This window comes from Sorex fumeus, unplaced genomic scaffold (assembly GCF_029834395.1).
Source record: "Sorex fumeus unplaced genomic scaffold, SorFum_2.1 ptg000128l, whole genome shotgun sequence".
Classification (NCBI taxonomy): domain Eukaryota; kingdom Metazoa; phylum Chordata; class Mammalia; order Eulipotyphla; family Soricidae; genus Sorex; species Sorex fumeus.
Window position 1 is genome coordinate 19,569,457 of NW_026606185.1, and position 15,848 is coordinate 19,585,304.

Consider the following 15,848-nt stretch of genomic DNA (forward strand, 5'->3'; position numbering starts at 1 on the left):
TTAGAAAAAGAAGAACGGTTGTAATTTGGCATTTGTTCTTGTTGGGTGCTCAGTCCATTAATTACTGTGTTATTTGTAGGCTTTTTTTACTTTCAGATATCCATATGTTTATAAGAAACTTACAATTTATAAGATTATACCTGCCTTTGCAAAGCTTCATTAGAGCTTCAGATGGTCCTGAAGGATGCCTCATCTCTCCATTTCTCTTCTGACTTCCCTCCTCTGTCCAGCAGTTTTCCTTGTCTGGATGTTGACTGTAGCTTGCTAGATGTCCTCCTGCTCCCATTCTTGCACTTTTCCTTAATGTATCCACAGATCCTATGATTCTTTACTTTAAGATGCTCCCTTGCATTTAAAATTAAAACCCAATTCAGAAATCGACGATAGAAGATATGGGTAGGATGTGACCAGATTCACATCTTCTATTTCATCTTGGGCTACTCTTCCTCACCACTCCAAGTTCCAGCTGCCCCTACTCTTATTTTATTCCGTGTTCACATCAGGTTGATTTTCCTGAAAGTCCATAAAACTAGTCTTCCTGGAAGGTAGTTTAGAGGCCTTCATAGCTTCACAGGGCAATTTTTCCTGATGATGGAGTGTCTGCTAAATATTTCCTCCTTAGAGAAACCTCTGATGACCCCAAAGTAAGACAGCTACTTTGGCTTATATTATCTAATAATTTCTGTTAGATTAGCATTTGTTATTATTGGGTGCTTGTTAATGCAGCCCATTAATTGCTATGCTATTTGTAAGCCTTTTTACTTCTAGACATAATATCTATTAGATCTTAGATGAGATCTATTAGATCTTGGATTAACTGGATAATATCTGTTAGAGAATCCAAGACCTAATAGATGTTATCCAGCTCCTTTTGGCTTGGATTATCTAGTAATATCTCTTGGTTCTGACACTGTGCATTTCTTTCCCTCCTTCACTTGGAACATAAGCTGCACTAGGAGAAGAGACCCATTTGTCTTTATCGTGTATCACCAGGCCTCAGAACGGCTGTTCAAGAAATGTTTGTACTCATGAATGAACTCATGAAAAATTAATGAAGCTATTATTTGTAACTTTACCTCACCAGTTTCTAAGACAAGGCAAAGAAACTAGATAGAATGCTGGCCCTGGGTAGATTTCTGCCCCGCTTGCTTTATGCCCCTGAGGTTAGTCAGAAATATCCCTTAGCATCTGTCACTTCTCATCTTAGAGGACATAATTTTCTTCGATTTCAAAGTTAATATGTCTTTGAGTCTCAGAAATTCTAGAATTTCAGCATTTTAGAACAGGAAGAAAAGCCAAATTCCATTGAGGTCACAGAGCTTGTGGCGGAGTTGAGACCAGACCCAGTTTTTCCTATCTGGTCCACGCCTCCCGCCTCACCAGGACTGCTCAGCCATGCTGTTCCTCTCTTACACTTCGATTAACCCAGATTTCCTTTTCATTTTCCTGACTTAGTCTGTGAGTTTTTATTATAGCTCAAGCTTAAAACTAGTCCTTTTACTTGAAACTGAATGTCAGTGGTTAATTTCTCACCAAACAAGATTTTCTGTGGAAGCTTTCTCTTTTTGAACCCCTTCTCTTAACTTCTTGAACTGTGGGGGCTGTGATTAATAACCAGTCAGTGCAGTGTATCAGATGCACATTTATTGAAGTAGAGACTCTGACCTTTTTTTTAATCTTGTTGAGTTTTATTTAAATTCCCAGCACTTGATCATAAATATGCAGTGCTGTTAGGAAATCTTAGTATCTGTTTTGATGAGGCTTATTAATCTACAGTTTTTCAGTGGTTCTTGGAAGTATGTGTTGAATTATTAGATCATTACCATTAAAAGAACAGCTTCCCCACTCCACCCCACCCATGCCAGGAATTAAACCTGGGACCTCACATACGAGGCAAATGCTTTACCGCTAAATCACATGCCCAACCCTTCTACTGCTTGTGTATAGTTAGCTCCATAATCAGATATATATTGGCTTATTAATTTGAAGTTAGTGTGGCCAAAGATCTTATTTGAAATATCTATCAGAATTCCACCTGCTATTCCCAACAGTTGGTGTTCCAGCTTTTTATTTCTGTTCTCCAGGATATTTAAGGGGCCAGTTCTGAGTGCTAGTGTTAGTACTTATGGAGTAACTGGTCTGCCATTGTTCAACAAGACCTTTTTTGCCTACTAGTTTGGTCATGTACTGATGCTAGTTATCCTCATGACTAGCAGAGTAAGCTCTCTGTAATGAGATGAAGTTTCCCAAGCAAGGGTTAGACAGTCCAATTTCCATTCGACTATCACCTTCTTGCCATTCCCCTCATATGTTCCCACTACCCATATGTTCCAACTACCATAGTACAAGCAAATGCAGGTGATTTTTTATGCTGTTCTACATTTTCCTGACTGGTAAGTCTACCAAGAAGTTTCTCACCTTCTTTCTCAAAGCACAGTTCGAAAAGTGAAAGTGAATAGCTAGAGGCCAGTTTAAGGAATGGAATTATTGCAGACTGGGGCCTGAGAAGATGGGATTAAGAGTTTGACAGAAATCTTGGTCCCAAGAGGTTTAGTTTAACTGTAAATATGGATCTGAATTGCAGAGGGTGACAAATTGAGAGACCTGTATTTTGTGGTGTTGGTATATTTGAAAGGAAGTAGAGGAGCTCTCCAAAAAAGATGTCTTCAAAAGACAGACTGGTTCCTGAGGAACTGCAATGTTTAAGAATATGTGAGAAATAGAGGCAAACAGAAATGAGAGTAATCAAAGAAAGGTAGAAGGGAGGGTCAAAATTACAGTACTCAGAGGTGAGAAGGGATGAAAATAGTTTTTATTGACTTAGGGGAGGAGAAGTCATTGATAATATTAGAAAAGGCTTCTAGAATTTTGAGAAGTATTCTTGTGACTGGTAGTGATGTGTTGGCAGCATTGGAAGAAAATTCTCTCAAGAAGTCAGAGAAGTAGGAACACACTGAGGGATGGGGATATGCACATTTCTGAATATGAAATGAAATAAAACCCAAAGAAGGGTGACTTGATTTTTTAAATTTTTTTATTTTTTAAAAAATTTTAGTGGGGAGAGGAGTGTGGAGGATACCACCAGGGCTACACCCAGCAGTGCTGGAGGGCCATGTGGACTGCACTCAGCAATGAGGAGCTGACGATTAAACCAGGTTCAGGTTCATGCAAGGCAGAGCTAATCACCGTGCTAGCTTCTGGGCCCTCGTGTTTTGTTTTGTTTTGTTTTTGTTTTTGTTTTTCCAATTTGGATACTAGGGCTTCTGCCTCACTCCATTTAAAATGCCGATAAGCACAATTGAGTAAACAAGTCAGGGAAGAGTATTGTTTTCATTTGCTTAAAGTTTCTGGGTTTTTAGTGATTGATGGATAGTATGCAGTAGTCATGAATATTTAGGCTAAGTGTATAGATAGTTTACTAGAGTCTCCTTTTATAAATTTATATTTGAAATAATAAGGGAAAGCAAAAACTTGTTTAAAAAACTGTCCATGTAGTCCTGCTTTTCTGTAAGAAGATAAATGTTATGAAGGGGTTTTTGTTTTCTGAATGCTTTGTTATTCTATAGGGTTCCTATTTTATATGTTAGATAGCAGATTTAAGCCTTTTCCTGCACTGTCTTAGATTTGTGTGTTCTAATGTAATAATTTATGCCAGAAAAATAACAAAGGCTTAAATGCATGGCAATAAGAATTTTTTTAATAGGCAAAATGGATTGGGAATTCTGACTATGATTTCTTGTATATCATCAGAATACCTCCTTTATTTATTTATTTATTTATTTATTTTGCTTTTTGGGTCACACCTGGTGATGCACATGTGTTACTCCTGGCTCTACACCCAGGAATTACTCCTGGCGATGCTTAGGGGACCATATGAAATCCTGGGAATTGAACCCAGGTCGACCGCGTGCAAGGCAAACGCCCTACCTGCTGTGCTATTGCTTCAGCCCCAGAATACCTCCTTTAAAGGTTTTCTTTTGGTAGTCTTTTAATATTGCCTTGAGAAAGACATAATGAAATACAGTTTATGCTTGTTGCAAAGATAAAGAACTCTTCTTATCACTTAACCAAGCATTCTTAAGGTTCTTTTCCAGCTTTCTGAATTTGTAATTTCTAGGAATCTGCATCTTTCTAGGCACACCAAGCATAATATGATAAATGGTATATAGAAGGAAAGGCATAGTTTAAGTCAAAACTAAGCATAAGTATTTTGTATCATGTCTTTTTGAGATTTCTAGCGATGATGCTTATTTTCTGTAACCCAAATAGCCAACAGTTATAATTAGTCCAATGTGTATATACTGGAAGAGAAGGTAGTGTTGGAATATCATAATCTTCAGTGAGTGGGAAAAGGAAGTATGTAATTTTTAGTGACAAGAATTATCCAAAAGAGCATGGAGAAGCAAAATTAGTATGACTATAATGAGAAAACATAGTATAAATTTTGTATTAAAAATGTTTTGACATTTGATTACAAAGGTGGTAGGATATACTATAAAATTCTTAAAATAGCAAATTAAATTCACAAGTAGTGTATCTAGGTTTGTATTATTTTGTCATTTAAAAATCAATTGCTTTCCTTATATTGGCATGGTTATGAAAGATGACTAATAAAAATATTTTGAGAATGAGTTTGCCACTCTACATGAATACTGTTTGTCTGTACAATATGAATTTATGCCTTTTCAGATATTTGAAATAAAATATTGATTTTAGTGAGATCCTAGAAATTAAAAGCCTTGCATTCTCAGCCTTGATTACTTTATATCAACAAGAATGAACATTTTATGTTATTGAAGGTAGCCAAAGCAGCAGAGATTTTCATTTATTCTATATGCATGTAGTGGAGTCAGACTAGAGTGGGTACAGAGAAGGAGGATGAGAAGAGCCAGTCAGAGTCCATAAAAAACTCTCTAGCAACTTAAGAACAGAAAGGAAATAAATGTGGTAGCAGCTGATGGAGGATGTGAGGTCAAGAAGAGGCTGCTTTTCTGTGGGAACCATAGACTGTGATCCCATTTGGACAGAATGAATCTGTCAGATGTATATTAGATGGGGTATAGGCTTGTCCTGGGGTTCAAACAAGACAGAAATTGATTTCTGACTCATGGCAGGTGGACTGTGTCCAGGAGGACACTCCAGGACTCAGGCAGCCGGGGTGGCTCCATGATTGGGTCTACCACAGCCATTTTTGTCATTCTTTCCAAAAAGGAGAAGGAAAACAAGGGGAAATTGCTTTGGCTTTATGAAGATGAACACACTGTGTAGTTATATATCTGTCACCTTGTTAGTCCACACTTAAGGACACGGCCACAGCTCACTGTGCTCTCTGGCTGGCTGAAGGGAAAATACCAACTAAAATGGAAAGTTTGGAAACTAAAAGAAAGATGGAGAAATGTGTCTGGGGAGTCACTATCTATCACTGACTTTGAGGTTTTGGAGGATTAGGATAGAAGCTTTCAACATATTTACTTGTTTCTGAGCAACTAGTTGGTCTTCCGTTTGGTACTCCATGTTATGAGGTAAATTATTAAGGTTTATCCTCCTCTTTCTGAAAGGTAGTATTTGATTGTAGGCTCAAGTTTACAATACCTCCACCTTTCATCTTCCTCCGCTGCGTTTTCTTGTAGACTCACCATTTTCCAATAGAAAGCATACAAAAGAGAATATAACATTTACCTTCAAGATTTGGTTGAAAATATATAATGTGATAATATGAGAGAAGAAAATCTCTTCCCTTTTTTTTGGATTATGATCTTTCTTTGTGTTTGAACTTGCTGTTTACACATACTTTGGGCAGCTGAGCACATGCCAAGTTGATAGGTCTTTTATTTAACCAAAGAAAAAATCGTGAATGTAAAAAAAATTTCAAATACCGATATGGTCTTTAGTTCCTGAAATTGATTTTTCTCAATGTTAATTCCAATGTGTATGGTGAAAATAGGAATGAATGGTGGCTCTACTGTGGAGTTTTATTTTTCATAATTTAATATTATACTAATGAGTATATCATTTGCTTGAAGTGCCACATTAGCCTTTTGCTCGTGATATTTTTGTCTGCAATATTTGCCACATATATGGTAACCATTAGCAGCTCTGTGATGCTTAGGGGAAAAACCTGTTTAAAGAGGTTTATCAATTAGCAGGAGGAAAGTTCTCTAGATATAGATAATTTTAAGTTATCACTTGGTGGGTGTGAAAACTGAGGTACAAAGTATGTGTCTTAACTAGAAAACTATTAGAAAAATAGTAGTTCTACTTTATTTGGGGGAGTTGGTTGGGCTACACCTGTCGGTCCCTAGGGCTTATTCTTGGTTCTGTGCTTAGGGAACCATATGTGGTGCTGGGATAGAACAGGGGGTCAGCTTCATGCCAGGCAAGCACCTTAATCTCTATTCTGTCTCTCCAGCCCGATATGCTTTATATTTTTAGTAATATTTTATATTAAGATCTATTGATTATTTTTTTTTGCAGTGAGACAAGCAATCCAGGGAAATGAAAGGAAGTCAGGGACAAGCATATGAGAATTAACTTTGAGGGCAGGAGAGGTGATGGCCTGGCTGCGTCCCTTCAGCGTGGCTCCTCTTGTCTAGTAGCAGATAGACATTATATCTCTGAAGAAGCCTCTGTGGTAGTTGTGCTTGTTAAGTTCAAAGCAAATAATAGCGTTCTGGAAATCAATGTGGAAAGACATTTGCTCATGGAGAATGCATAGATCCGGGAATTGTGGGAAGTTGATCAGGGGTCCCCATGAAAGCAAACAATGGAAAGAGAATATAATTTCCATTGTTAGATCAACCTACCCAGAAATTAAAATATATATTCAGCTGATTCAATAAATGATGTTTTCTGAAATTAAATGTATCTAAACTACATAATTGCTATGATATTAATGTCATTTTGTAGTTATAGGTGGCAAAAATCAGGCTTGAATAAGACCTTTAATCTTTACAAATCAGTGTTTGCTTCTAGTTTGATGCTAATTGTGAAGTCTTTTGAGTGCCCATCTTGACCATAAATTGGACAAGCCGTCTGTTAGGTGTATATACCAGGATTGTGTTAGTGACTCCCCATCTTTCTTTTTATGCTTCTTTCTCTTCCACCTTTCACATTTGCGTGTTTTTAATTTTCTTTATTTGCTTTGCCCAGGAAAGACTATTGCACGTGTAATTGGGCCTTTTCTTTTCTGCTTGCAGAACAATCAACCATGACGACTGAATCAGGATCAGACTCTGAATCCAAGCAAGATCAGGACGCTGAGCCCCAGGAGGCTGCGGGTGCTCAGGGGCGTGAGGGGGCACAGCCGAACCCCGGGCCGGAGCTGAGCGGGGAGGAGCAGCGGCAGGCCTTGGAACAGTTCGAGGCCGCAGCTGCTGCACACAGCACCCCTGTGAGGAAGGAGGTGAGCTCGTGCTTCCCCCACTCTGCTTCCCTGCACTTGCAAGCATCACCCAGAAAACCAATTAAGGAATGTTTACTGAGCTTCCAGGATCTGGCCCAACTCTGATCTCTTAGCACTATTGGGAACTACAGGGGTCATCTGCTTTTTCCCTTAGGGTTACTAGCAGATGAAAATTTATGCTATTTTAAGGCATTTAGTGAATGACATTCCACAACCTTGCGTGGAAACTCCTTCATTTGATTAAAGCACTTAAACCTATACTGAAATCTGGATTGCAGTTTATTTTATCTCAGTTGATAAGAAAGATAGACACCACACTGAGACTAATTTTGTTTCTGGTTTGGGCCTGATGGTTAGAGATTATTTTGATTTAAAAATATGTGTGTGTATTGTATATATGTATACATATATAATCTACACATATAAATATATAATAAATTTCCCCAAGGGTTTCTCTGTGTTGGGTTGTTTCCCTCTCCTATGTACAAAAGATATTTTCAGTTTTTATTAATGAGACTTGTTTAGATGACCCCATGTCATTTATTCCTCAGTATTTTTCATGCAGAAAAATACACATGGTTTATAACTGGACCTTAAATTTATGTTTAAATTTCTTTGGTTTGAAACTTCAAACTTGGAATCAACCGCAGTTGAGAGAATCATCTCATTAGGTGGTCAGGAGATCTGAGAGTTCTACAGAACACTGTTCTCATAGATCTGAATAGTAATTATAAGTGATGTTGAGGGAAGAAAGATAAAATCAGCATATTAGTGAAATTCTTTGGAAGGCAAAACATTGCCACATAAAACTCCTTCTTCACATTAAACTCCCTGATTAGTGTATCTTTCCCATGGCACTTAAGTTCTGTTTATATTTTATTTTTTTTTGGTGAGAAGAATTGAAACTTCCTCTGGGCTCACAACATGTGAACCCCACACTTTTACCACTGAACTACACCCTTAAATTTTGTTTTTAGAATAGAAATAGGAAAAAGATTCATCATTATACTTTGTCAAACTACTGTCTGACTGAAGATGTTTTGAGATGGAGATCAATCATCCTCCAGCCTGTTAATAAAACCTAAGGAACAGTTGCCATCGCTTTTCTTTACCTTACCTTCTATGTGAAAGTAGGATGGTGGCAGTGCTTTGTTTTTAAATTTTCAGAAATTAAAAGTTACTAGATTGAATTTTCTTCCATTATTTTCTCCTGAATCTAAAGTGAAATAGACATGAGAGTGGAGATGATCAGAGAAAGGGCAGGTTTTCTATACCCAGATGATTAAGTACTTTTTTTTGTCATCTAAAGAAGTGAGATATTTGAAACTGAACTTGCAAAGTGATACTCTGCTATCAGAGGGTAAGAAGACCAGCAACTAAGTTCTCTCCCTTTCCCTTATTATTTTAGTAGCCACAGAGTTTTTTAAGCCCTCTCGTCCTCAGCTTCTGCTCACAACATGAAGAGATCAGAAAATATATTTTCTAGCTTTCTTCCTCCCTAAAGTTCTTTGATTCATACCAGTAGTTCGTTCATGTTTAGAGATAAAGTAAAGTAGTTTATTTTGATATTTAGTGATGATTGAAACATTGAATTCCAGTTTACTAGTCTTGTGACCTCGAGTAATTTTCTTAAGATTTCAGGGTTAGAGGGACAGTACAGCTGTAGGGTAGGCACTACAGGGTAGGCACTTGCCTTGCATGCTGCCGCCAGAACCCCATATGGTCCTCCGAACTCAACATGAGTCATCCCTGAGCCCAGAGTCATGAATAGCCTTCAGCACTGCTGGTTGTGGCCAAAAAACAAACAAACAAAAATGTTCCTTGTACTTATTTCCTATTATATGCAAGTGAGGATAAAAATATCTACCTCTTGGACTGGAGAGATAGCACAGCGGGTAGGGCATTTGCCTTGCATGTGGTCAACCCAGGTTCGATTCCCAGCATCCCATATGGTCCTCTGAGCACCGCCAGGAGTAACTCCTGAGTGCAGAGCCAGGAGTAACCCCTGTGCATCACTGGGTGTGTCCCAGAAAGCAAAAAAAAAAAAAAATCTACCTGTCACAGCTATTGTGAGGATTATGAAGTGGAGGCTTTGCTAAAATGTTGACAGCTTTTATTTTAAATTGTAGTATGGTTACACCTATTTTTTTCAATTGTAGTATGCTATACAACTATAATTGACATTTTATTTGAAGTATACTTGGAGTGCCCTTGTAGTATTAAGATTGTTTTTTCAAAATTTATGTAAAAACTTCAGTGACGACTTGGTGCTTTACGTGTTCAGTAATCAGGCCTTCATTTAATTGATGGTTGTTTAAGATGCCTCTGCAGTGGACATACAATTTCACCCAAAAAGCTCATTCTCATTCCAGATGCTTTCATTTTTGTAGAGGAAAAATAAAACTTTCATAATTCCTAATAGATATGAAAAGTTGATTCCAGAGAGCAATTAATTTTATTAAAATACAGCTTTTTTGACATTGCAGATGCTGAAATAAAAATTAAAAGTGCAAAAGTTTTCTGTAAGTTTCAAATATTTAATAAATGTAAATAAAATTATGATTATTGGTATAAAATTCTAAGATAAACTTCAAAAACTTCAAAAAATACCCAAATCATAACACTTTTTGACTTTTTCCCACTGACCACTTTAATGCCTTGGTGTGGAAAGACTTGTAGTCAAAAGAGTCAGATCAAATTGCTTGAAAAGCTTTTGTTTTACTTTGTTTTAACTGAGATTTGCCTTCTTACCTATTTAGGCCTTTGAAGTTGGTTGTTCATTTTTCCCCTTGGTTTCTTTGCACAGCAAATAAGTTAATTTATTCTTAAGGATGTCTCAAAACTTTGTCTTGAATTCCTGGAAAAGGAAAGAGTGGAAAGGGCTATATTAGTAATGTTTGGGGTGGAGGAGTGAATCACACCTGTCAGTGCTCCAGGCTTATCCCTGGCTTTGCGCTCAGATCACTCTTGGTGATACTCAGGACCATATGCAGTGCTGGGTATGGGTATCAAACGAGGATTAGCCACATGCAAGTCAAGTCTACTGTTTCTCTGATACTGTCTCTCTGACTCCCAAACTAGTAATTTTCTGGGTAGAAAACAGATGCAAAAGCTATTTAAAGGAAAAAATACCTAAAATTCAAAACAAATATGCCCAAAATAACTTGGTGATTGTCACAGTCATGGTCCTCCCGTTGTTCATTGATTTGCTCAAGCGGGCCCAGTAATGTCTCCATTGGAGACTTTGTGGTTACTGTGTTTGGCATATCGAGTACGTCATGGGTAGCTTGCCAGGCTCTGTTGTGCGGGCGAGATACTCTCGGTAGCTTGCTGGGCTCTGTCACTTAATCACTTAACTTAACTTCCCGTTAGTCGTCGATTTGCTCGAGCGGGCGCCAGTAACGTCTCCATTTGTCCCTGTCGCGTGCTAGTGTAGCCCAATGGCATCTCTTCGCTCCGGGAACATGGAGGGCCTCAAACCGATCGTTCATGACCTTGACAAAGAAGTCTGACCATCTGGTAGGTGGGCGGCCACGCGGTCTCTTGACATCCCGTGGAATCCAATCAGTAACAGCTCTAGTCCAACGGTCGTCTTTAAATCTCATTACGTGACCAGCCCATCTGATTTTCGACACCTTGGCAAATGAGACAGCGTCCCTGATCCTTGATCGTCGACGGATGTCAGAACTCCGGATTCGTTCTCTCATTTGAGTGAAACGTGATATTCCAAGCATAGCTCTTTCTATTCTTCTTTGGGAGACCTGAATGGCGTTCTCATCTTGTTTGCGTAGGGCCCAGGTCTCTGAGGCATATGTTAATGCAGGAAGAACAGTGGAATCAAAGAGATGTGCCCGGAGCCGGAGGTTCTTCGTCCTCTTAGCTATTTCTTCGACGTTCTTGAAGGCGTTCCAAGCCGCTCTCTTCCTCCTGCGCAGCTCGGGTGCCAGGTCATTTGTCATGTTGACCTCTCGACCTAGGTACACATAGCTGTTGCATTCGGAGATGGTCGTTCCATTGAGAGCGAATGGGGCGTCAGGAACAAGGCTGTTTCTCATAAACATTGTCTTCGTAAGATTCAGCTGTAGTCCTACCTTTCCACACTCACGGTCAAAGTCGGCCAGCATTTGTGCCGCTTGGCTGATGTTTGGTGTTATTAAAACAATGTCATCAGCAAAGCGGAGGTGGTGTAGTTGCCGACCATCTATCTTCACTCCCATTCCTTCCCATTCCAGTCGTCGCATGATGTCCTCGAGGGTGGCACTGAAGAGTTTCGGTGAAATGGTATCACCCTGCCGCACCCCTCTCTTGACATCAATGATCACTTCTTTGTAGAATGGTGAGATCCTGGTAGTGAATCCGCAATACAGCTCACGGAGGATCCTGATGTATTGGGCTTGAATGCCCTGATTGGCTAGGGCTTCAATGACCGCTTCCGTCTCAACAGAATCAAAGGCCTTCTTTAAATCAATGAACGTTAAGCAGAGCGGCATCTTGAACTCCCGAGAAACCTCAATGAGTTTGGTTATCGTGTGGATATGGTCGATGGTGCTGAATCCTTTGCGGAACCCTGCTTGCTCACATGGTTGTCCTTCATCTAGTGTTCTGCCAATCCTATTCAGGATGACTCGAGTGAACAACTTGTAGATGACAGACAATAGGCAGATCGGGCGATAGTTGCCAATGTCATGGATGTCTCCCTTCTTGAACAGTAGTACGGTCCTGCTGGTTTTCCATTGAGATGGAACCTTGCATTCAGACAGGTAGCGAGTGAAGAGCCGAGCCAGTGTATTGATGAGTACTGACGGCAGGTTCTTCAGGTGTTCAGGTCTGACCTTGGCTGGGCTCTGTAAAGGTTAAAAAAAAGAAAATTTGAAAAAAAACCAATAGTGCTATATTCTCAAACCTATGCATTTTTAGATGCAAGAATGATTGTGTGTTCATGAGAGAGGATATATATGCTAATTCAAGAAGTGAACTGGGGAACTGGAGCGATAGCACTGCGGGTAGGGCATTTGCCTTGCAGGCGGCCAACCCGGGTTCATTTCCCAGCATCCCATATGGTCCCCCGAGCACCGCCAAGAGTAATTTCTGAGTGCATGAGCCAGAAGTAACCCCTGTGCGTCGCCGGGTATGACCACAAAAAAAACGAAAAACAACAAAAAACAAAGGGAACTGGATTTTAGAACCTACTTTTCTTTGAACTGTCTCTGTATATTTGCAGTAAAGCTGTTAGTCTAGACCATGAGAATTGGCAGTAGTAAAGTTGGTGGTCATTTAATAGCTAAAAAAAGAATATTAAAAGAGTAGTGAGGGAGGAGTTCTCAGAAAAAAAAATTTAAAGGGATTGATTCATGAGACAGTTTTATCATGCCATAGGACATCCTCTGCAGTTTTGAATGTAGTCTGGACTTGATTTGTGATTTTAAAGGTGATTAAAGCTTTTTGACAGATTATATCTGTTTCTTACACTGGCTCATTACGGTGAAAGGAGACAGACTTAGGGAGATTACTCTATGAATTTCAGTGTTGCTTGCTTCATTGATTCAGAACAACATCAAATAGTTTAATATTTGTAAAATTACTGAGGAAATTTGGACTTGAAGCTCTCTGTGCCCTAAAGTTTACAATGCACACATGTATGTGGTAGATATGGATCCTATAGATGGATTCAATGAATGGAAAAAAATGTACATAAGGTAAAAACCATATGATTTTTTCTCTTATTATTGAGGTAATGTTAGTTTATATGACTGCTTAGCTTAGGGGTGTAGTTTCATGCTTCAAAAAATCGCTGTTACCCATCCTTAACTACCACCATGTCTTTCTACCACATTCCATTGCCTGCCCCCCGCATCTAAACGGTTAACTATAAAGATCTATTTTGTGTCTTTTTAAAAAAAGAAAGTCACTTCATTAGTATGCTTCTTTGCCTAATGAAATCTTGATGGCATTTGCTAACTCCACTCTTCTAAGTGAAATCCTCAAATCAAACTAACAGAACACCAACATCCTGTCTATACATTTCTGTGGCAAAGTAATTTAATCAAAACTATTAGCATTATAAATTTCCACATACACTTATGTCAACATACACATATGTCTCCATTCTTGCTCTCCTAATTCAGATTACCTCTTATCCTCTAGGAAATAGAAAAGCCTGTTTCTAAAGTGATCTGTTATTGCCTGAGCAATGCAATATTTATTTCCTGTCTTGCAGGGAAAACTTTTCATTATTTGCTCTTCACAGGTCACTGACAAGGAGCGGGAGTTTGCTGCTGGAGTTGCAAAACAGCTCGAGTATCAGCAATTGGAAGACGATAAACTTTCTCAGAAATCATCTAGCAGTAAACTATCTCGCTCTCCATTAAAGATTGTCAAAAAACCGAAAAGCATGCAGTGCAAAGTGATACTTTTGGACGGTTCAGAATATACCTGTGATGTGGAGGTGAGTATATGTTAAAACATTTTTTTAATCCCTGATATTGAGATCTGAGGGATGTGGCTATAAAATGTACATAATACCTCTTTATTTTTTCAGAGTTCTGGAAAAATTACTCAAACCCAGGTCCTAAAGATTTTCTCATAGTTTCTAATAAGGTGTCAGGTAACTAAAAATACTTAAAGTTTAAGTTCCTGAAATGTTACAAAGGAGTCACGGTCATGGTCCCGGTCCTCCCGTTGTTCATCGATTTGCTCGAGCGGGCCCAGTAACGTCTCCATCGTGAGACTTGTTGTTACTGTTATTGGCATATTGAATACGTCACGGGTAGCTTGCCAGGCTCTGCCGTGCGGGCAAGATACACTCTGTAGCTTGCCGGGCTCTCCAAGAGGGGCAGAGGATTCGAACTCGAGTCGGCCATGTTGGCTGCGTGCAAGGCAAACGCCTTACTGCTGTGCTATCGCTCCTGATTTTTTTAAATTGAATCACAAACTGAAAATATCTCCTACACTTTTCATAATAGAGAAAAAGAACACTCTAAAAATCAAATTCGCCATAATATCCCATAAACTATCATTTAATTAATTTTATTTTTTTATCTGAATAATTAATGGCCAGATTTTCATTGGCAGAAACTGGATAGCTTTCTTTCCTAAAGTGGTGAAATAATGTGAACTGTTGTAACTTCTTTTCTGGCTAAAGATAAGGACATATTACTCTTTGCTTTGTAAAAAAAAACTGAAATTCCTCTTAAGAAGGAACAGGCAAATAATTTTTGTCACAGATCCTTAACATCAGAGAACAATACAACTTGTGGGTAAAGGGTTGTGAGTGTTCTTTGTGCTCCATAGAAATACATGCCTGCATGAACATAGACCCTCAGAGCAGGCGAGCACACCAGGGCATCTGCTCCCTGTAGTGGGGAAGGAGCAACTTGTTCTGCTAGCAGAGTAGTAGCCTGATTTAATTTCAGCTTGAACAGTTTCATCCAAGAGCCCATTTCTCCAGTTCTTTCCCTTTCCTACTAGAACCTCAGCCATCCTCCTTCAGCTGCTAAACTGATTTAGCGTGCTCAGCTCCTCCTCCTGCATGCTAAACTGATTGACCTGCTGAGATTCTCTCCTGGGCACCACAGACAGTGTATATCTGCGTCTTCTCAATGACTGGACCCTTTTCCTTGGGTTATTATCAAGCCAGTCTTCATTTTCCATTTTCTGAGCTCATTCATCTTAGCCATCTTTGTCTCATACCATTTCTATTAAAATTTGCATAATTCGCCCAGTGCTTGGCTTTTTCTAAATTTTTCTTTCTTCGAATAAAAGATTCACCTCCACTTCATGTTGTTAATAATGTTAAAGACAGGATGTGTTTATGTTTTTAGAGATGGAAAAAGGATGAATGTTGATCTAAGATTCAGTCTGTCATATACTAATTTCTAGATGATTTGCCATCCTATAATTTGACAAATATAGATGGATTGCTTCAGGCAGTAAATTCAGTCTTCCAGGGATTTACCTAGGTTTGCATGCAATACCTAGTTCTTGAGTTTTTTTGCTTTGATTTTGGCTAATTTTATAACTCAGAACTTAATTATTGATTTTGATGTTTATTCTGAAAAGTGGGGGTTTCCTATAATATTTCCCTGCTGCAATTTTACTGTGGAGTTTCAAAGGCTTTCATAACTTTCAAAAGATAATTTGACAGTGTGGGTCTACTTCACAGGAAATTTTTTAATTTTATATGTGAATAAAAAATATTCCCCCTTAGGTTTTAGGAGTCTATTGATGATGTTTATATGATGGAAGAAATAGACTTAATTGCCAGTTGCCTAAAGAAGTCTCTAGAAGAATATAAAGTGTTTCACATAGGGAGAAAAAAATTCCTTGGGACCCACTGAAGGACATATAGAGTTGATTATTTTACTGAATTTATACCCTATGATTCAGACACACCATAAATCTGTGTTTTGGTTTTGAGGGGCATTCCTTGTAATACTTGGGGGCTACT

At 38.7% G+C, this 15,848-nt stretch overlaps 1 protein-coding gene across 26 annotated transcripts in view; it reads left to right on the plus strand.

The window, feature by feature from the left end:
• EPB41L3 (erythrocyte membrane protein band 4.1 like 3) overlaps positions 1-15,848 on the plus strand; it is a 166,893-nt gene that overhangs the window by 68,294 nt on the left and 82,751 nt on the right. For all 26 annotated transcript variants that reach the window (XM_056138371.1, XM_056138373.1, XM_056138388.1 and 23 more), the window contains exons 2-3: positions 7,197-7,402; positions 13,650-13,847. In XM_056138371.1, coding sequence (XP_055994346.1) covers positions 7,208-7,402; positions 13,650-13,847 — 393 coding nt within the window. In that variant the 5' untranslated portion in view covers positions 7,197-7,207. The remainder of the gene's footprint in view (positions 1-7,196; positions 7,403-13,649; positions 13,848-15,848) is intronic.